The 22,196-nt window shown below is 32.8% G+C and overlaps 2 protein-coding genes and 1 long non-coding RNA gene across 3 annotated transcripts; all 3 read left to right on the top strand.

Moving 5' to 3' along the window:
• Nucleotides 1-1,008: 1,008 nt before the first annotated feature.
• LOC120579305 (uncharacterized) lies at nucleotides 1,009-1,550 on the top strand. The gene is made up of 3 exons (XR_005645105.1): nucleotides 1,009-1,084; nucleotides 1,172-1,329; nucleotides 1,436-1,550. It is a non-coding gene; the product is annotated as an uncharacterized lncRNA (long non-coding RNA).
• Nucleotides 1,548-2,379, top strand: LOC120579529 (uncharacterized). The gene is made up of 5 exons (XM_039831947.1): nucleotides 1,548-1,556; nucleotides 1,656-1,856; nucleotides 1,955-2,044; nucleotides 2,175-2,264; nucleotides 2,374-2,379. The coding sequence occupies exons 1-5, from the start codon at nucleotides 1,548-1,550 to the stop codon at nucleotides 2,377-2,379; spliced, it is 396 nt and encodes a 131-aa protein (XP_039687881.1).
• Nucleotides 2,380-5,466: 3,087 nt separating this feature from the next.
• On the top strand, nucleotides 5,467-21,679 carry LOC112418149 (uncharacterized). The gene is made up of 8 exons (XM_039831946.1): nucleotides 5,467-6,310; nucleotides 6,396-7,619; nucleotides 7,703-7,921; nucleotides 8,000-8,857; nucleotides 8,929-9,321; nucleotides 19,966-20,112; nucleotides 20,261-20,331; nucleotides 21,479-21,679. Exons 1-8 carry the CDS (start codon nucleotides 5,467-5,469, stop codon nucleotides 21,677-21,679), a joined length of 3,957 nt encoding a protein of 1,318 aa, XP_039687880.1.
• The last annotated feature ends 517 nt before the right edge of the window (nucleotides 21,680-22,196 follow it).

Raw genomic sequence — 22,196 nt, 5'->3', positions numbered from 1 at the left:
AATACGTGATACTTGTTATTTGAACATGCAAAGTTATCCAAGAATGAATATGATGTTAATGTTAATTATGATTTGAATTACTTGATTAATATTAATTTGTTATGAAATCTCACCCCTTCTGCTTGAAAATGTTGCCCTTCGTATGGGTAACTTGCAGGTGATCGTGTTTAGTGTGCAGTTGCTTCTGTGAGTGGCCTTGCCTCACTGTGTCGTCTAGGTCGCTCTGATACGTAACGGGACGGGGTTATATGCTATAACATGCTTCATTCTTTTACGTGAACTGCTATGATAATTTCTGTTTTGATTAACTCTTTTGAGATACTTTGTTGGGGCCTGCGTGCCAAAATGATTATGTTTGTCAACTATATTTTCCGCTGCATTGTTAAGATAAATCGTTGAAGGTTAAATCATTATTTAACAGACTTTTGGTTTATGTTTTATGTGATACCTCGTTGTTTATGATGCTTACTCTGATAAATGTTTAAAGAAATTTTATATTGGGAAAACGGGGTGTTACAGGACCTGTTGTCTTGATATTAACTCATGCTCAGTGCAAAATTACAGGTTAATATATCACGTGTGTATTATTTTGTTAATTCTTTTTGTCGTTTGTCGCTCTGTTTTTGTTGATTTTTTCGTTCTTATTTTTCAGATAACGGTAAGCCGAATATGTGCAATAACTGGTCTGGCTCAAGGTTGTTAATCAATTTCAAACATCCAGTTGTTGAGAGATTTAGGAGCAGGTAAGTTTACGTTGTGCTTTGAATGTTAATTTTTGGGATGGTGATACAAAAATAGAGTTCCTTGATTATAAATATTCATCAATGTGTATATAGGTGGATACATTAGAGGTAAATAAATGTATCTCATATGTATATAATGCATAAACATATCGATATGATCGTTTGAAATCATGGAATGTCACGTTAAATAAATGTTTTGATTTTGCATTCTTCAAGCTCAAGGTCGTGGCCTTGGTCGGACTCTTTGTGAAGGTTCGACTTCTTCTCAGAGATCACAGAATAATGAATTTTCAAATCTTTCTCAAGTGAGAGCAATTGGTGAATTTAGGAATTTGATTCAGGTTTGTTTTGTTTACACATGGGGATATTTTTAGATATTTTGTTAGTGATGCATTTGTTTTTTAACTGAGTTGTATAATTTATTTTAGAACACCTATTGCATTACTGTTGGCACAACAAGCAAGTTTAATCCTAATCGATTTGGCTGGTACTATGAAAGCTGCACCAAATGCCCAAAAGCTTCAAGGTCAGGTGGTGCTAGCTATAAGTGTTCATGTGGAGAGGATGTCGAAGTTCCGTTGACAAGGTTGTGTAGCTAAACTTTTATGTGATTCACTTATAATTTTGGTTTTAGCATATGCTTTCTTATTATTAAAAGTTTGTTATATCATAAAATGTATCTTTTTTATCAGGTATAAGGTGGTTGTTCAAGTTGTATATGAGGGTGATAAGTCGGAGTTTGTGTTCTGGGATAAGGAATGTGTTCAGATTCTTGGTGTCACTGCAGATACTCTTAGAAAAACCATGCAGGAGGTAAATTTGATTGTAAAATTTAGTTTCGGTTCTACTTTAATTATTTACTAATTTTATTTGCTGGAAATCTGACTTTTATAGTTATGTTTGTTCATGAAGGTTGATGAGGATGATCCCATGATATATCCCACGCATTTAGATAAATTGCTTGGACTTGAGTTGGCGTTACGTGTGAAATACCAGGCGTATTATCATCAATCATCTGTGCAAGGTTTTTCCTCTGATGCTGCTGTTATTGAGAGAATTAAGCGTCATCTTCGTCCTGATGGAATGCAGTCAGATGTGCAAGAAGTTGATGAGGTTTTGTTGCGTTTGTTTGTTGATTCATTTTATTTACAATTAATTTGTTTATTTATTTAATTTTGACTTATGTTTGGTTATTCTCATCATTACTATAGACTGTTGTCAACAATGATCCAACTCAGTTATTTGAACTTCGAAGTACAAGTTCTTCTGTTGAATGCTCAAAAGTCATTCCAACTCATGTGGTAGGTTTACACTATTTCTTCAAATGATTTATATCAATGTATAGGATAGTGGAGAAAACTATTTATAGTGATAACTTGAGTCTTAATTTTTTTCCTGATCATTGTTTTAATTTTGATTGTGTTGCGGTAGAACATTGTCGGCAATAATCCAACACAATCAGTGAAAGTTGAGCAGAAGACCTCTTCTGGTAAAGGCTTGAAATCAGTTCCAGTTTCTATGGTATGTGTGTCTGTACTTTCATATTATGATCATCTAATCCATTATGTTATTTGCCTATTATTTGAAAATATGGTTAATCTGTTTTTGAATCCTTAACTATACCTTAAAGGGTTGACATTGATATCAAACCATTTTGGTGTTTTGATCATTATGAAATATCATAGAAAGAGGAATTGAGATGTAATTCTCATTTTATACAAAGTTATAAAACTATTGAAGTACTATAACTGATGTAAAACTAACAACTAGGGAAGAACTAACAGACTTCTCTACTATAAATGGGATAAATTAGCATCTTTATTAGGTAATAAGAGTTAAAAAGTGGAGTAATAAGGGTGACTTAGGTTGGATTTTTACCTCTTGGAAGATACCGGCAAATTAACAACTAATATTTTGCTATTTTATTCAATAATTAAAGTAATTGATGAGGTTATGACTTGTTCCTTTAGTAGACTAATTTTAGATCACTAACTTCATTCATGCATGGTTTAATTTCTGCATGTTTTTTATCATATATTTTGTTCTAAATACTGTTTCTTTTTCTATGTTCTTGCGATAGAACATTGTTTCTGATGATCCAACTCTGTCCGTGAAAGTTGAGGACATGACCTCTTCTGCCGAGGGCGTGAAATCAATTCCCATTTCTATGGTATGTCAACGTTATTCTCTCAAATGATTTTTATCTGTCTATAAAACAATAGAGGTATGTATGTGTACAATATCTAAGTAAAAATAAAATGAGGTCTGTTAATGAGAGTAATATTATGATAAGTATTGAAATAAATGAACTTTTTAATGTTTTTTTATACAAACTAATTAGCTCTTTTTAACTTTTGTATCAGCAAAAGTCTGTTTCTGTGTGCAATCAAGGTGGTTTAAATCAAATTGGGAACTGCACTCCTTCAAAGCGTTCGTTTGATGAAAAATGTAAAGGTGGAGTTGTATCTGATGGCTGTGATCCAACATCATTATCTTTTATTAAGCAGGCTAAATGTATTAGGAAGGAGTAATCAGTTCCATCTTTATTTAGCTTTTTGAGGATATGCCGTTCTAATGTGCGAAGTTATTTGATCTATGCTCTATAATAGTGGTTTTAAGCTTCGTGGAATGGCTTTGGATTATGCAACAGATGTGGCTTATTTTGGTTAATTGTAATATATTAAGTCTAACAATGTAACTTGCCACAATTAACTTTATGTAATTAAATAAGTTGCATGTAATTAACATAATATGTTTCTACATTTTGCTATGCCTATAACCAAGTAACTATATCTAATATTGAACTCTTTAGATATCAGGCTAAAACTATTGAGGTTTTGCAAATATAAAATACAAGATTTGGGTTCTTAATTTTTCTTGTGAGAAAGTAATGTAGGGTGAAGGATATGTTAAAAAAATTTGGTCATGCTATTTGTATAATTCACTTGGATCGTATCGATTTAAATTTTTTGTATATGAAAAATTTGGTGACTTCAATATTTGAAAAATGATATGATTATTATCTTGAAATCATTGACAATTTTTTTGTATTGTTCATTTCTGTTGTTATTTTAGTTGCATGTGTATTCACTTACTTTGTTTTTGATTGCTGTGTTAGATTAGTAAAAAAAAATAGTTGATGACTAAGATGCTCATGATTATCTTTTGTTTGTTTGTTTTGGTAGGAGGATCGATAGTTCACGAAATAGAACAAAAAAAATTGGAAGCCAAGCTTAGGAGAGCAAGAAGGATGAATATTCGGTCGAATAAACGTCGAAACAATCTCTCTTATGTTATTCAAACTAATAACAATGTTTCAGAGAAAAGAAAAGGGCCTGGTAGACCGGAAAAAATTATTCCAATACAATTTCAGTTGTCGAGGTCCAGTCAATTAATTGGTAGCGCCAGTAAGCATGATGATTTAGTTGAAATGATTCTTATTTTGGTGCTTTATTGTTTCATAAATTTTTGTTAAACTGATATTTAATTAAATAATTATTTTTGATAATTTAGGTTGCCTGAAGCGTAGGCGTATACATGAAATTGGAATGGTAGACCATGATGAAACAAGAAGTTCTAGCCATTTTCCGAATAGTGTTGGTGCAAGTTGTTTTGCTGGGGAGAATTTATCAACTTCGACGCAATCTCATGATTATGCATCGAACAAAGTTGAAACTGTTGGTCAACTTGAATCAAACATGGCTATACAAGACTCAACTAAGGAACATATTTCCCAAGTCTTTCTACCAGAGAGCAATAATGACTTTGAAAGTGAGGTTGAAACTGATTATGATTATAATCCATGGGAAAATTCAGGTAATTAAATGCATTCCTTGGTAAAACTTATTCTGGTGTTTCATATGAATCATTGACAATTAAAATTTTTGTTTTGCAGAGTCTAGCAGTAATTATGATTCTGCAAGTGGAGATGATGATGAATATGGAGAATTTCAACAAAGGCACAATAATGGATCATCTAATCAATGTAAGATTTTATTTAAGCATAACCTTGATTAGTTTTTACGAGTTTGTAATTACATCATAATTCCTTAATTTTGTTAAATATAGCAAGTTATGAAGATCTTGGAGATCCTTTATTTGAGTGTGGTTATTGCGGCGCCTGTTTGTGGTACAACGAACGACTTAGGAAAAGTAAGCATTCGGCAAATCCCAAATTTTCTTTATGCTGCGGTAAGGGAAACGTGCAGCTACCGACTTTGCCAGAACCTCCAGAGTTTTTGAGACATTTGTTGTTTGATTTTGAGGCTCCAGAGAGTAAAAATTTTCTTAATCAGATTAGAATTTATAACATGATGTTTGCATTCACATCGCCTGGAGCAAAATTTGATTCCGATTTTAATGGTCGAAGAGGACCACCCACAGTTAGAATTCAAGGTCAGTTTTGTCATAGGATCGGTAGTTTGTTGCCAAAGGATGGAGAGGCTCCTAAATTTGCTCAACTTTACATCTACGACACAGAAAATGAGATACAAAATCGAATTCAGGAAGTGAGGTAATCCGGCATTTACTTTTTGATGTTTTGATGAGCGTAAGGTCTAACATTTAAACACATTCGATTACATTATTAATATATATTCTGATATATATATATATACACATATATGCATTGTTTTACAGGAATAACCAAAATATTGATCCTACAATTGTTGAAAATCTATCAAAGATGTTGTATAAATATAACACTCATGCAAAATCTTTCAAAATGGCAAGGGAAAGATTGGATTCTGGTATAAATGTCCCTGATCTTAAACTTAGGTTAATTTGGGATAGGAAAACTGATGGTCGAATCGACAATCTCCCAACTGTGTCCGAAGTTGCCGCATTAATCGTAGGAGATGTTGACGAAGCTGAAGAAAGAGATATTATTATTCAAGCACAAGGTGGTCACTTACAAAGAATTGATGAATTTCATGCTAGCTATCTTGCTTACCAATATCCTTTGATTTTCCCATATGGAGAAGATGGATACAGACCCAATATATCACATAGAGAAACTTCACAACCTGAGAACGCAACAAAAGTTAAGAAACATAATAGGTTAACAATTAGAGAGTGGTTTGCATATAGAATCCAAATGAGGGCATTTGAGAGCAAAACATTATTATCATCAAGAAGGTTGCTTCAAGAATTTTTGGTGGATGGATTCACAATGATGGAGGCAGAGAATTTGAGGTGGCTTAAAAAGAATCAAACAAAGCTTAGGGTTTCAAAATATAGCAGTCTTAGTAATGAAAGTCAACAAAATAATGTTGAGGGATCGACAAAAGGAAAAAGATATGTTTTGCCATCTACTTATGTTGGAGGCCGCCGTTTTATGGATCAACTTTACTTTGATGGAATGGCTATATGCAGCAAAGTCGGATTTCCTGATCTATTTATTACCTTTACATGTAATCCGAAATGGCCAGAAATTTTAAGATTGTTGACTCCTTTGCATCAGAGGGCACATGATCGGCCAGACATTGTATCAAGGATCTTTAAAATGAAATTTGATCAACTAATGTTTGATTTAACAAAGAAAGGAATATTGGGGAAAGTTTTGGCATGTAGGTTTTCTTTTATTCTATCACTTTTGTTGGTTCTTATTTTTTATCTAAATTTTATCTTAGTAATCCTTTTTCTTTTTAATAGATATGTATACAATTGAGTTTCAAAAAAGAGGGCTGCCTCATGCACATATTTTGCTCTTCTTGCATCCATCAAATAAATATCCTGCTCCAGATGATATTGACAAAATTATTTCTGCGGAGATACCCGATCCTATGAAAGAACCAGAATTGTATGATTTGGTTAAGGCACACATGATTCATGGTCCATGTGGTTTGGCAAATCAAAGTTCACCATGCATGAGAGAGGGAAGATGTTCTAAGTATTATCCCAAAAAGTTCCAGGCATCGACAATTGTTGATCAAGAAGGGTTTCCGATTTACAAAAGAAGAAAAAATGGTCGCACCATAGAAAAAGGAGACATTGTTTTTGACAATTCACATGTTGTTCCGCATAATCCAACTTTGCTTCTTAAATATCAAGCTCACATAAATATGGAATGGTGCAATCAAAGTTCCTCCATTAAATATTTGTTTAAATACATTAATAAGGGGTCAGATAGAATCAGTGCTATGATTGAGTCTAATGAAGATCAAGGTTCATCTTCTCAGCATAGAGAATTAGATGAAATCAAACAACATCTCAATTGTAGATATGTTTCAGCAAGTGAAGCATGCTGGAGAATATTTTCTTATTCAATACATGGTAGAAAACCTGTTGTACAAAGATTATTCTTTCATGATGAGGGTGAAAATTGTGTTTACTATAAAGATCATGAGAAAATTGGTGATGTTCTCCTCAAGCCAAGTGTGACTGAATCGATGTTCACTTCTTGGATGGAAGCTAATAAGTTGTATCCAGAAGGAAGATTATTAACCTACAGTGAGTTCGTTTCGAAGTTTGTTTATGTGAAAGAAAGAAGATCATGGAAACCTCGAAAAAAGGGCTATACCATTGGGAGACTCACTTGGGTGCCTCAAAGTACTAGAGAATTGTATTATTTGAGAATGATGCTAACTGTTGCTAGGGGTCCGACATCTTACAAGGATCTCAAATTTGTTAAGGGAATCCAATATCTTACTTTCCGAGAGGCATGTTATGCAATGGGGTTTTTACAAGATGATAGAGAATTTATTCAAGGAATAAAGGAAGCACATCTATGGGGTTCAGGTTATTTTTTAAGGAAGCTTTTTGTATGCATGCTATTGTCCGAATCAATGGATAGGCCTAACCATGTTTGGGAGAACTCATGGAGGTTCCTTTATGATGGAATTCTTTATGATCAAAGGAGACTCACAAGAAACCCAGGTACAATGTTGAAACAAATTTCAATTTATTCGTATTAATTCATCGATCGGTTTATTTATTTATAGAATGGTATTTTATTGCAGATTTAATGTTAACGGATGATGAATTGAAAAATTTGACACTTATTGAAATTGAGAAACACTTGCAATCAAATGGAAGAAGCTTAAAAGAGTTCAAATGCATGCCGTATCCTAATGGTTATATTGCTGATTTCTTCGGAAACAGATTAATAGATGATGAAAGGAATTATGACCCTGTTGTTCAAGAACAAATTTTTCAACAATTGTTTGCTTCTCTTACAGGTTAGCATATTAACTTCTTTAAAAGAAATATTTTTGCTAATACATAGCATATTTTTCTATTTTATCTCTTTATGTTAGATGAACAAAGGGACATTTATGAAGAGATCATGAAGGCAGTGACAAAACAACAAGGTGGGGTCTTTTTTCTCTATGGTTATGGAGGAACTGGGAAAACATATATGTGGAATACTTTGGCTGCAGCGTTGAGATCAAAAAAGGATATCGTTCTCACTGTTGCAACAAGTGGTATTGCTGCTTTATTATTGCCAGGTGGAAGAACTGCGCATTCAAGATTCAAAATCCCCGTTCCTACACTTCGATCATCGATTTGCAACATAGAACAAGGAACTGACTTGGCTGAACTTTTAAAGCAAACAAAGTTGATTATATGGGATGAGGCACCAATGGCACACATATTTTGTTTTGAGGCTTTGGATAAATCTTTGAGAGATATCATGAGTGTCAGAGGAAAGCCTTCAAAACTAATTTTCGGTGGAAAAGTTGTAGTGTTTGGAGGTGATTTCAGACAAATACTTCCGGTTGTACCAAACGGAAATAGATCAGATATCATCCATTCTACAATAAATGCCTCATATATTTGGAATCACTGCAAAGTTTTGAAATTGACAAGGAATATGCGACTCTCGAATGATCGATCACAAAATTCAGAAGAGATAAGAAAGTTTTCTGAATGGATTTTGAGAGTTGGTGATGGAAAGATTGGTGAAGGAAATGATGGTTATAATGATATTGAGATCCCACGTGAGCTTTTAATAACTGATTTTACAAATCCTATTGAAGCAATTGTTCAGAGCACATATCCGAATTTAATTGAGAATTTTCAAGATGGAAATTTCTTGAGGAATAGGGCTATACTGGCTTCTACAATTCAGGTTGTTGATGATATTAATAACCATGTTTTGGATCTTCTCCCAGGTAATATACTAATCCATATTATAGTTTGAAACATTTGCTAAACCAATGCTTACATGTTTTTAATTATGCAGGAGAAGAAAAGGAATATTTTAGTTCAAATTCCATAGATCGCAGTGAAGCAAATGAAAACGATGGTTTTGAACAGGTGACATCAGAATTTCTTAACTGTCTTCAAACATCTGGGTTACCAAATCATTCTATCAAACTCAAAGTTGGAACACCAATAATGTTATTAAGGAATTTAGATCAAGCAGATGGCTTATGCAATGGAACTCGATTAACAGTCACGAGGCTTGGTAATCATGTTATTGAGGCCAACATTATAACTGGAAAAAATATTGGAAACAAGGTATACATTCCAAGAATGTCATTATCACCTTCACAATCACCGTGGCCGTTTAAACTTTTGCGGAGGCAATTTCCGATTGGTGTATCGTTTGCAATGACAATTAATAAATCACAAGGTCAGTCTTTGGATCATGTAGGTTTATATTTGCCAAAAGATGTTTTTAGTCATGGACAATTGTATGTGGCTTTATCGAGAGTCAAGAGCAAGAAAGGTCTTAGAATATTAATACATGACAAATCAAACAAGATGATGTGTAATACAATAAATGTTGTGTTCAAGGAGGTGTTTCAAAATGTAAAATAATGTATGTATTTAATATAGCTAAGCAAGATCAAATTATAGTTTTTGCGTAAATGTTTGTTTACTGTTTCAGCAATAATGCCAACCTTATTTCACAGTACTCATCAATGACTCCTTTTCATTGACTATACTTTGTTTTGAATGTCATATTTTTGTTGGATCAATGTGAATACAGATTATTGTAATTCTCTTTTTATTTTTCTGTGATGTGAATTCCACATGTCTGATTCTTGTCTGCATATTTTGTATTTTATTTGTCTTTAAGATTAACTGATAAATGGTTTTCTCTATCAAAAAATTAATTATTGATAAATGCTTTTAAACTGTTGCTAAACTAAGACTGAGCACAGTACCAGCTCTTGACTGCATAAGTTCTCTTTGTGCAAGATCTGTACACTACATTTTATATTGTTACTTCTCACCCTTGTGTTCCTTTGAGTCCATTTTCCTTCTACTATTTTTGCCTACATTCAAAAAATTTGGAAGCAATGCAAACAATATCAGTGGTGTTTAACATCTCTTAATTATGTCGTTTTAACATCTCTTCTTTTGAATTTAAAGATTTAAAAGGTTATCAGCTATAGTTCATACACAAGACTTTTACTGATGATGTAGTTTCTGGTTAGCAGTTTCTTCTTGTGCTTGATGAAATTCATGCTAATGAGATTGCCTAAGCAAAGATTTACAACCTTTGAAGTTTAAGTTCTTAAAATGTTTATTTTGTATGATATCACTAAAGTAACTTCTATCCTTCATTCTGCATGGTGTAAATATAGATATCACCACCTTTATAGTAACCACGTAACAGTAGCACTCCCTTTTACAATTTTAGTTCGCATGTAATCGTAATTTGCACATCATTAGTTCCTTTATTGGTTCCAGTTTTTAATTTCCTAAATATTAAGTTACTTTACCATAGTATGGAGTAATTATATATTTACCATGAACCCTTCACTGTGATGTGTTAATCACAAATCATGCTTATTTAAGTTCATATATTAAGATCTTACGATGAACCATGATATTCCGTCGTTTTAACATCTATCCTATCAATGTAATATTTTATCAAACGTGTTATTGAATCCGTGCGAAGCACGGGTTTGTAACTAGTTCTTAAAAAAAATATTAAACACCTATATCTTATAAAATTATTACTTTATTGATTAGTCATAAAATATATCAAATAAAAATAGCAAAAAGATAGGAATACGACCGAGTCATCCGATTTAATCCGAGTTAATCCGGTTAAATAACTATATAAATTTAATCTAAGGACCGAGTTATCTAACCGAGTCATCCGAGTGGTTCCGATTTAGTCATGCGGTTCGACCAATGACTCAGTGGTTCGACCATTGACCCATTGACCCAGTACCCCCGCCGAGTCGATGACCGAGCCGAGTTTTAAAACTATGATCTTATGACTTGTCTAAGGTCTGTAAACAGTTTCTACATCAATCTAACCATTCTACATCAATTAATCATCAATTCCTCTCATTAACCCTAGTTTTCCAACTTCTCTAATTCAATCATACACTTGCTAATTACAATCATATGAATTATATAGGATAATAGAATTGAATGCTAGTCTCACCCTTACCTTAGAATAAAAAATCGCAGCTTTCTAGGTCTTTTCTCTTCTCTTGGCTTTTTCTCCCTTTTCTCCAAAAACTGATCGTATGTAATGTTTTTCTTAACTAGGTCTCTCCTATTTATATCTCCTCCATCTATCTTATCTTATTTCTCTTTCTCCCCCAAAACTCTCTAAAATCTCAAAACAACCCCTAAACTCAATAATTATTTTATTTTCAAATCTTATTTTATTAAACGATAAAATAAGTCACAACTCCTCATAAAATCACCTCAATCATATAAATCTCTTAAAACACACCTATATCATATAAATATAATATAAACTCATCTTAATAACTTCTAGACTCAAATAAATAATTAAATAATTAAATAATTCAAAGAGGGCGTTACAATTGAAACCTTGGGTAATCGTAATCATAAAGTTGTGGTGTGAATTTGTGTGGTTTTTGAAACTTTTACCAAAAATAGTTCAAATGGTGATTTTTGTTGGAATGATGTTTTAGTTCAAGTTTTATATGGATTTGAGTGCCTTTTTATGTTTATAAACGTTTAGACAAACTTTGAGGATGAATTTGGGCATTGGAGAATTAAAATTGGGATGTTGGAGTGAAAATGGAGTTTTTCCCGAGAACTATCTGTCTAAGCTCGCCATGGCGAGTAAACTGGTGGCCATGGCGTGTGAAGCAATTGTCCAGCTCGCCATGGCGTGTTTTTGGCGACCATGGCAAGTTGTGTAACATCCCGATTTTCGTTAGATTTATTTTTAATTGTTTTAATACGTGTTGATATGTGCTTATATGTGATTAATTGCCTCTGTGTGTATTTTGGTGGCGATTATTAGAATTCGATGTTAGAAGGGTATTTTAGTCATTTTGGACTCGGGGTATTATGGTCATTAGCGAGTAAGGGTAAATTAGTAATTTTATGATGAGGATTATTTTTAGTGTTTCAGGTGAGAACCATTGTTTTACTAAGTTGCTAGTGGGTTGTAGTAATTTATTTTTTTAACCGGTAAGTGATCGTTATTATTATTTTTACCGTTAAGTGAGTAGAAACATTTTTGAATTGGTTAATGAGTGAATTGAGCCCATTAAGACATTAAGGGTTAAGCCCAATAGTGTGGACACTATTTAAACCTTAGTCTTTAAGAGATTTAGGGTTCACATTCATTTTACAAAATTTTGAGAAGAGGTAGAGAGAAAGAGCAAGAGGAAGAGAAGAAGGGTTAGAGGATAGAAGCTTGAAGAACCAAGAGGAGCTAGAGATTCTAAGGGCTAAATGGAAGCTTTTGTTAGGATTATTGCTTATTGAGGTAAGGGGGTTAGATTTCAATCATAATCACTTAGTTGTAATCTTTTCTCTAATTCTTTGCATAAGTCCTTAATTTGGATAAGTGATTATTGTGAGCTTATTTGTTGAAATTCGTGCTCTAGTTTTAGTGATATGTTTGAGGATATGAAATTATTCATAATTGAATTGTTGATGATGAAATTGCATGTTCATAATATGTTAAAATGGATATGTTGTGAATTGTGCTCTAATTGTTGAATTGTGCTATGTTGTTGTTGATGTGTGGTGGAATTCATGTTTAAATGATGTTGTTGTTGTTATGAGATATTGTTGTTGATGATTCATAACTTGGGTGTTCATAATCATGGATTTATGATGTAATTTAAGTTGTTGTTGATGGTTTTGTGAAAATGGGTTGATAATGAAGAAGTTTGATTTTGATGACATTGAATGAGTTAAGGAGGTTGTTAGAATGAATTGGGATGATATGATTTTCTGTTTTAATCACTTGGTTTTGGAGAGAAATCATTTTGGGAAGAAAATGGATTTTTGAGTAAAAGTCGTTTTAAGAGCTTTTGCAAAATAAGTCATTTTTGGATGAATTTGATTAAGTTGTTTTAATGTTGAAATGTCAAGTTTTCAAGTGTGGTTTGTATGGTCTAAGTGTTAGGAATGCATGGGCGAAAACGTAACTGAAATCGGATTCGAAAACAAGATTTTATGCGCGAAAACTTAAAAATGCATTTTGCTGTACTGGTGTGGTGACACGACCGTGTGTCTAGATGACACGACCGTGTGTCCTGAAGACGCGACCGTGTCAGTTCTGCAGAATCCAGAAACCTCATTTTTTCGTGTTTTTGTGTACTTTTAAGCATGCCAATGGATTCCAAACACCTAACATTATTCAATCAATTTATAATTAAGCTTCTAAGAGTATGATAGCTTGATTCTAACTTGGTTTTGTTTTGAAAATGAATTGGTTTTGCAATATGGGAGAAACAATACGAACTTTGCAAAACTTTGAAATTTAAGTGAGTTGGCCTATGAGACGTTGATGTATACACTACTGCACTCATATATGATTTGTGTATATACTTAGTTGAGGTTTCCAAATGTGTTTACTCTGTTTTGTCGGATAACTTGGGAAATGGTAAAATGATACGAACTTGTCGTAACTTTGTGATATTGGTGATTTTTTCGTGGTCGGCCGGTGAAATGCACATGTATATTCAACTACACTCATATGTGATCAAAGTGTATACATAGTCGAGGCCCTAGAGTTATTTACTTGGTTTTGGTTCATTTGTCTCAATTATTTTAAAGTTGTAAAATGAGAGACGAGCTTTGTCGAAAATAATCTTTAAGACCAAATACTTAGCAAATCTTTTGTGGATAGTTTGTTATGATTATATGAAGATATGTGGATGATTGCTAGGTGTTGAATATGATGTTTATCATAATTTGAAGTATTTTTCTCCTTTATTTGGATTGTGAGAAATAGTGTGATGTTGTTGAATTATATGATATAGTTGATGTTGGTGAATACATATATGTTGATTGATTGTGATATGGTTGGTGAATACATATATGTTGATCGATTGTGATATTGTTGGTGAATACATATATGTTAATTGATTGTGATATATTCGGTGCATGCATATATGTTAAGTGATGATGATTTGTTATGTATGGATTGTAATTATTTGATGTTGCAAATGAGTTGTTAATCTTGAAGATGGGATGTATATATTATATAATGGTGTAAATCATATAATGATGATGAGTTTTTAGTTATGCATTGTCGAGTCATTACTTGAAGCCCATGCATTCATTTCATTCAGTATGTAATTACGAAGATGGGAAAATCACGAAGATGGGGGAATGAATCGGTATATCCGGTTGTATCCAAATTAATCATGAAGATGGGAATCATGATGATGGGTGGATTATTCGGTAATATTACCTCCGTTGTCCAAACTTTGGTACCGCATGCATCTAGAATAGTCTAGAACATTGCATGCATTTGAATAGTTGATGAGTCGTGTCATAATTGAATATATGACTTGGTGAAATTTGTTGAATGGTATGACCTATGTGGATTGGTGGACTTTGTTGATGGTTGTAAGTAATTGAGCTATGCTCTAATTGCATGTCTTACTCGTTTGTGCTTGTACACTTGGTGAAACTATTTGATTATAATTATTTTGGTAATAGTGATGAGGTGAGAATTGTGTATATATATATATATATATATATATTTATGATGTGGTGATTCCTTGATAATGATAATTGCTTGCTTATAACTTTGAAATGATGAAGTGTATTTGTTGAGTAAAGTATGTTAAATGAATAATAAGGTGAGTAATTCTTTCATTGATTGATGTTGATAAATGATGAGCTTATGTCGATGACTTGATTAGAGATTGAATATGCTTTCTATGCTAGGTTAATAATGTGATAGCTTGAGGTGTATGGAATGGGGGATAATAATCATGTGATGTTAGTATTCTAGGAGGGATGGGTATGTATATATGTTATGCATGAAATCCTTGAATGCTTATGTTTGTTTATGTTGATTATGATTTATGTGAAGCTAACCCCCAGTGGTCTGTGATGGACCGCCTACCTATTTATATGAATGGGAAGACAGTGTGCATGATTAGTTTTGTTGCATGCTTGGTGAGTGCTTGAAGATAGCAGAACTACCTCATCTATCTGTTTTTGGAGTCTTAACTTAGGGCTCTGATTACGATGTCGTCTTGTCTTTTTTTTTTTTTACGTTGGTTTATGTTGATGAGGTTTTACCCATGTGTCGGGATTTGGAGATTTTATGTATTGATGTATTTGGAGTTTATGACATGTATACTTGGAGATGTATGCTATATATCCGATGCGTAGCTGTTTAAATTTTTATGCATGTTATATTTTTGGAGAACATTTTGGAGACGTGACGTCTATTTCTTGACTAAATGTTTTATTCACGTGTTTTATCGCTTTAATAGAAGTAGAGCGTTACAAGTTGCACAGTGCATCAACTCAAGTTTTGTCGCTTTAGGGTTTTGAACTAATCAATGTAAATAGGTAGACGGTGTGCAGGAGTTGATTATGATTGATGTGAAGCTAACCCCCAATGGTCTTTGACCACCTACCTGTTTGTATGAATGGGTAGACGGCGTGCAGGAGTGATCTCTTAGCTTGAGCGATGAGTTGCTCGAGGATAGTAGGAGCTTCCTCTGTTTATCTGTCTTAGTATAGGCTCTGATGTAGGAGTGTCGGTCTATAATTTATTTTGGATTGATTTATGTTTTTGAGATTTTACCCACTTGTCGAGATTAGAGATTTTATATGTTGATGTATTGGTGAGTTTATGACATGTGTATTTTGGATATGTATGTTTTATATCCGCTGCGACTTTTGAGGAACTTTATATATATGCATGTTGTTTTGGAATCTGTTGAAGACGAACGTCTATGTCTTGAATATTTGCATTATTCGCGTGTTTTATCGCTTTAATAGAAGTAGGGTGTTACAATTCACACTACAAGAAGATATAAAGAATCTCGGTGATGATCAATTCAAATTGCAAGAGCTTCAAACACGCTTCAAATGTTTTATTGTATGCTTTGCAATGGTGTAAGTAATGCCGAGCCTTTGATCTTTATTTATAGAGTTTTTAGGCTCATATAGTCGTTGTAAGGTGACCAATGGTGTTATGCCACAGAATGTTGTTGTGTTCTTCAGGATGAACATCAGAATGTTGTTGTGTTCTTCATCAGAATGTTGATGTTCATCAGACATTCATCTAGGTTCATCATGTAATGAATGAACACAAGAGTTTATGGGTTTTTCATATGCGTTTCGTTGGTCTATATGGCTAGATGGTTACCAAGCTAGGGGGTGAATAGCTTTTTGAAAAACTTTTTTGAGATTTGATAAAAATGAATTTTAATGAAATTGACTATTGGAAATTTGCTTGAACAATCACAAAACAATGAATCAATCAAAATAAAAAATATGTGGAATAAGATTTTATCTTAGAATTAAGAGATTCACGATACAAATCTTTTTACACAATCAATAGTTAATAATCCTTGAACAAGATACAAAACAATACACAATTTCAAACCAAACCTATATGACAATAAACTTAATTATCAATTGAAAACACAAAACACATGAATTTGAAAAATTGAATTGGTATTGCAATTAATTGATCCAAGTGAAATTATTTTTGTAACGCCCTATTTTATTATTTATTTATTTTATTGAGTTTAGATGTCTTTTTATAATTTAGTCGATTTATTTTGATGAGTGATATTTTGTTATGTTATATGTTGGTATTTATTAGTAGAAATATATATGTTATCTGGTGTAGAAATATATTTGTTATTTGGTGTAAAAATATATATGTTATCTGGTGTAGAAATATATTTGTTATTTGGTGTAAAAATATATATGTTATCTGGTGTAGAAATATATTTGTTATTTGATGTAGAAATATATATGTTATTTGGTGTAGAAATATATATGTTATCTGGTGTAAAAATATATTTTTTATTTGATGTAGAAATATATATGCTATCTGGTGTAGAAATATATTTCATATTTGGTGTAGAAATATATATGTTATAGAAATATATATTTGTTATAGAGATATTTTTGTTATTTGTTATAGAAATATTTAATATTATATATATATATATATATATATATATTATATATATATTAGAATAGAATATTGAGACTTGGAGGACATATTTGGAAATAAGAAAAAATAAGTAGTTTAAGAATTTATATAAAAGGGGAGAGTTAGAATTAGAAAATAAGGATTACGTGAAACCTGTTTTTGGAGAAAAAGGGAGAAAACCAAGAGAAGAGGAGAACCAGAGAAGAGAACCTTTCAATCGATCAATCTAAGGTAAGGGTCGGACTAGCTTTTTCTAATAATGGATTGTATAATTCTGAAAAAGGGTTTAACCTTGTAGTTGTTGTTAGTTTTGCTGTTATAGAAATTAGGGTTATATTTCATTCATAATCTTTTGTACAATCACTTTTTCTACTTCTACCCATAAGTGTCTATTTGTATAAAGTGATTATTGTGGATTTAATTGGTCAAATTTGTGCTTATGTTTTGATGCAATGTTTAGGTATGTGAATTTGATGTTAATTAAGTTGTTGATGATGAATTTATATGCTCAAGTTATGTATATATGTATGCTTAATTTTTTGGAATCAAATTGAAGTTATGTATATATGTATACTTAATTAAGTTGTTGATGATTGATCTATATAAATGGTTAGACAAGTTTTGGAATCAAATTTGGGCATTGAGAAGTCAATATTGGGATTTTGGGGTGAAAAATGGGTTTTTCCCAAGAGCTGCACAGTGACAGCATCTCCTGTTTCATGTTCTTGCGTCTTTTTCACATGTTTCCGTTTTTCACATGAAAGTTGTAGATAATTGTGTTAGCTTTCCAGTGGATTTGGTTTGACTTGAAAATCATGTTTTGTTTTTGAGTTATGATGAAAATACTCCAAGCAGGTCTTAGTGAAATTTTATGAAAATTCCGCATAACTATTTCTAGGTCAACCCAAAACTTATGGATTGTCTCCAAACTTCAAAGCTTGTGTATTATGAGTTCAATTAAGGTGTTTAAGAGTATTTAACCTATGTTATGATGTTATATGCTGTTGTTCATGATTGATGAAGTATTATATGAAGGTATATGTTGATGAATATAATGTTATATGATGTTGTTCATGATTGATGAATAATTATATGAATGTATATGTTGATGAGTATGATGTTATATGATGTTGATTATGATTTATGAATTATTATATGAATGTATATGTTGATGAATATGATGTTATATGATGTTGTTAATGATTTATGAATTATTATATGAATGTATATGTTGATAAATATGATGTTATATGATGTTGTTCATAATTAATGAATTACTATATGAATGTATACATCGATGAATTATGATATTATGATGCAAAGTCGTTGTTGTTATCATTGCCGCTGTTGTCATCAATGTCGTTAAAGTTGCAAGTTATTGCCAAAGTCACTAAGATGTAAGTTGTTGTCTAAGTTTGAAGTTGTCTAAGTTGCAAGTTGTTTAAATTGTTGGTTGCCGAGTCCATGCATAGTCATTGAAGTTGAGGGCTTGATGCCCCGTGAGCCTATTTGCTCTATAAGTTGGGGGCTTGATGCCCTGTGAGTATATCCATGCTCTATAAGTTGGGGGCTTAATGCCCTGTGAGCCTATTTGCTTTATAAGTTGGGGGCTTGATGCCCTGTGAGTATATTTATGCTCTATATGTTGGGGACTTGATGTCCCGGTTGGTACCACATGCATGATTAAGTTGTTGTAGTTGCATTGTCGAGATGATGTCGTTGTTGTTGCATTGTCGAGTTGATGTCGTTGTTGTCGCATTGTCGTTGTTGTTAAGTTGTCAATTACTAATGAGTTGTTAATGAGAAACTATGGGAAATATCAATATTATTTATTGTTGTTGTTTATGTGAAGCATTGTTAATGATGATTTGAAGTTGATTGATGATTTATAGTTGGAACTAGGTGAAGGATTAATATATTTTATCGTTGTTGTTTATGTGAAGCATTGTTGATGATAATTTACTGTTGTTTTATGTTGATAAATCCTCTTATCTAAATTATTGTTTATTAGTATTGCTAATGATGAATAGATGTTGTTATGTGTTGTTAAATTCTTTTAAAGAATTATATGCTTATTATTATTGAATGTGAAATCTCACCCCATCTGTTTGAATGTTGCCTCTACGTGGATAACGTGCAGATCCAGAATTAGTTGTTGATGTGAGTTGACTCTCTCACGCGTCATCTTATGGTCGCTCTGATACGTAACGGGATGGGGATCTTTGCATTGTTTTCCATTTGTTACGTATATTTATGAATTATGTTGATGAACCACCTAGAATGGAATTTTAATAAGTTGTTAATGTTAAGGCCGTAGTGCCATTTTGTTGAATAATGAAATGTTTTTCCGCTGCGATGTAATTTGAATTATTGATGAAAGATGTTTAAATAAATAGTAATTCTACTCTATTTATCTTTTAAAGTAGCGTGACATCCTGTTTAAGTTAATTACTCTGATTATTATGTAAAAAATTTCAAGGTGGGAAAACGGGATGTTACAGTTTTAACCTAAATCAAATGGATTTAGATTAATCTTTTGAGAAAACACTACTTAGATCAAAACTAGCAATTCACGAATCAATTATTCAAATAACCAAGTGCTATATTAAAAGTAGAGAGAGAGAGAGAGATAGAGAACCAATGTTTATAGTAGTTCACCATTGTTCGTCCTCGCTAAGGGCTACCTCTACTCTACTTGATGAAGTACGCCTTCACCAAGGTCATCCGCTATGTATGAAAGGTTGATTACAATGTTTACAAGAGTTCCTTCAAATTAAAGCCCTAATTTTTCAACTCCTATGTAAAACAAACCCCCTTGAATTTGGTGCTCCTTGAATCTTCGGATCCTTGAGTCTACTAAGAAGACAAAATCTATTGCTCTGCCATCTAAAGGAAAGTCATCTAAAGCTCTCAAAGTCATTGAATCTGAAGAAGAATCCCCTGATCGAGATTCTAATGAAGAGACTATTGAGAAAATGGCTATGCTTTCCAACAAGCTTCAATATCTGGCAAAGAAGAACAAGAAGGGTTGCTTCAACTGTAAGAAGCCTGGACACTTCATTGCTGATTGCCCTGATCTTCAGAAGGAGAAATCAAATCATAAGTCCAAGAAACTAACTTTCAAGTCAAACCAATTCAGAAAGCAGATTAAGCAGAGTTTAATGGCAACTTGGGAAGATTGTGATAGTGAATCTGGGGTTAGTGGCGACAGTGACTTCAGAAGATGAACTTGACTCAGACTCTGAAGATAAAAATGAGGTATATTCTAAAATTCCTAGAGAAGAACTTATTGAGTCTCTAAAAGAGCTTCTTACACACTTTGAACACAGAACCAATGAGATAAATGATTTAAAAGAAAAATATGTTGTTTTAATAAAACAACAAGAATCAACTCTATTGGATCTGAAGGCATCTGATGGAGGACTTGGAGGCTTTGAATTCTATTGTAGAATTTATGAAGACAAACTCAAGTTTATTTGTCAGAAGCTACAAGAAAAGTGTGATGGAAAACCTTGAAGTAAACATGAAATTGCTCTTGAAGATTTTATTATATCTGACATTGACAGAAGCAAAGTAGCTTCTGTGATTTATAGTGATGAGTCAATAATTAGTGGTTTTAATATAATATTTGACTCCGTTTTATTTAGATTTAAGTTTATTTAATTTAATTTAATTTCCTTTTTAGAACTCTTTTACTTCAATTGCAAATTATTATAGTTCAGGAACAAATATTCTAAAGATTGAGTCTTGGAGCAAAAGAAAAGGGTTTGGAGCTGATTCAGAATGAAAATACGAAAATATGGGACAAAAATATGTCTCTCCCAAAGTCAGTGACTTGGCACGGCCCGTGCCACCAGCAGCACGACCGTGCCAACCTTCAGGACCTCTTTTGCTGCTCCTGCTTCAAAGACAAGCTACATATTTTAGTGTATTTCTGACCTAAAATCCTGTGGTTTCTTGTGGAACATTCTAGTGATGTATTGCTTAGGTTTTAAGTCATTGTACACTATAAATAGAGTAGCTAGATATCACAATAGAATCATCTTTTGTTCTTGGAATTCAATAATGACAATTGTCTTTCTTAATAAAAGTTCTTTCTTTATTTCTTGTTATTTACTTTATGATCTTTTTCTACTCTTCTATGTCTACGATGAACATGAGTGAGTAGACTTTTCTTGTCTTGGGATTGTTGGATAGGTCTAATGATGTAATCCTAATTGAGGGTGACAATAGCCTTAACACAGAAACCCTCATTGCTATGAATTTCATTAAGCCTCATCTACCTGATAACACAACTTATGAGCTTCAGCTCCATGTGCCTTTATGTTTGATTATCTTTCCTAACCCATCTCGGAATAACACCGAGGTGGAAGAAAATTTGTTGTATGTTGGTGATGTTCCACAGGTTCATGAGGAGCACAATCTAGGTGAGGAGGAAGGTGCAAACTTGCACCATGATGAGGAATTTCATCACCATGATGCCGAAGGGAACTTTGTTAATGAAAGATGGGCATGGATGCAAACGGAGGTTCAGAGGATAAGCACCGAACAACAAAGGCAAGGTGTTGAAATAACCGGGCTAAGGAACGATGTCCTTTGGCTTTGAATTAATCACAGCCTTAGAACTAGATGCTTCTGGTTCTGACTGAGCAGCACTCTCAGATACCAAGGTGGTTTTCAAACCTTCTGTAACACCCCGTTTTCCCAACATAAAAATTTCATTTAATTAATCAGAGTATTCACATAAAACGGAATGTCACATTCTTTTCTTAAAATTATAAACTGAATAAATAACTATTTATCCTTTAAAATTCAATAACAAGATCTTTAATACTTCGCAGCGGAATTTATTCAATAACTAAAACAGTCTTTGGCACGAAGGCCCCTTCATAAATGTCTCATAAAAATCCAATCTAAAAACATAGTCATAAATCTTCAAAAACAATATGTAAGGAATAGAAAAGCAATAACAAAGTTCCCATCTCGTTACGTATCAGAGCACCTAAGACACACGAGAGAGAAATCTCACACGACATGAACTATTCTTGGTTACCTGCAAGTTACTCATACGAAGAGCAACATTTCCAAGCAGAAGGGGTGAGATTTCACAAACCAATAATATT

Source organism: Medicago truncatula, chromosome 3 (genome assembly GCF_003473485.1).
Source record: "Medicago truncatula cultivar Jemalong A17 chromosome 3, MtrunA17r5.0-ANR, whole genome shotgun sequence".
NCBI classification, from domain to species: domain Eukaryota; kingdom Viridiplantae; phylum Streptophyta; class Magnoliopsida; order Fabales; family Fabaceae; genus Medicago; species Medicago truncatula.
Note: the sequence above shows the minus strand (reverse complement) of the source record. Positions and strands in the feature narration are given on the sequence as shown.

Excerpts from the sequence above, each read along its gene's own strand:
- LOC112418149 (XM_039831946.1), top strand. The coding sequence starts at position 5,467 with ATGGCAAGGGAAAGATTGGATTCTGGTATAAATGTCCCTGATCTTAAA. Across the intron at positions 6,311-6,395 it reads ATTGGGGAAAGTTTTGGCAT|ATATGTATACAATTGAGTTT; the intron begins GTAGGTTTTCTT and ends TCTTTTTAATAG. Across the intron at positions 9,322-19,965 it reads GACAATTAATAAATCACAAG|GAAAGTCATCTAAAGCTCTC; the intron begins GTCAGTCTTTGG and ends TGCCATCTAAAG.
- LOC120579529 (XM_039831947.1), top strand. Across the intron at positions 1,857-1,954 it reads ATGTGCAAGAAGTTGATGAG|ACTGTTGTCAACAATGATCC; the intron begins GTTTTGTTGCGT and ends TCATTACTATAG. Across the intron at positions 2,045-2,174 it reads AAGTCATTCCAACTCATGTG|AACATTGTCGGCAATAATCC; the intron begins GTAGGTTTACAC and ends GTGTTGCGGTAG.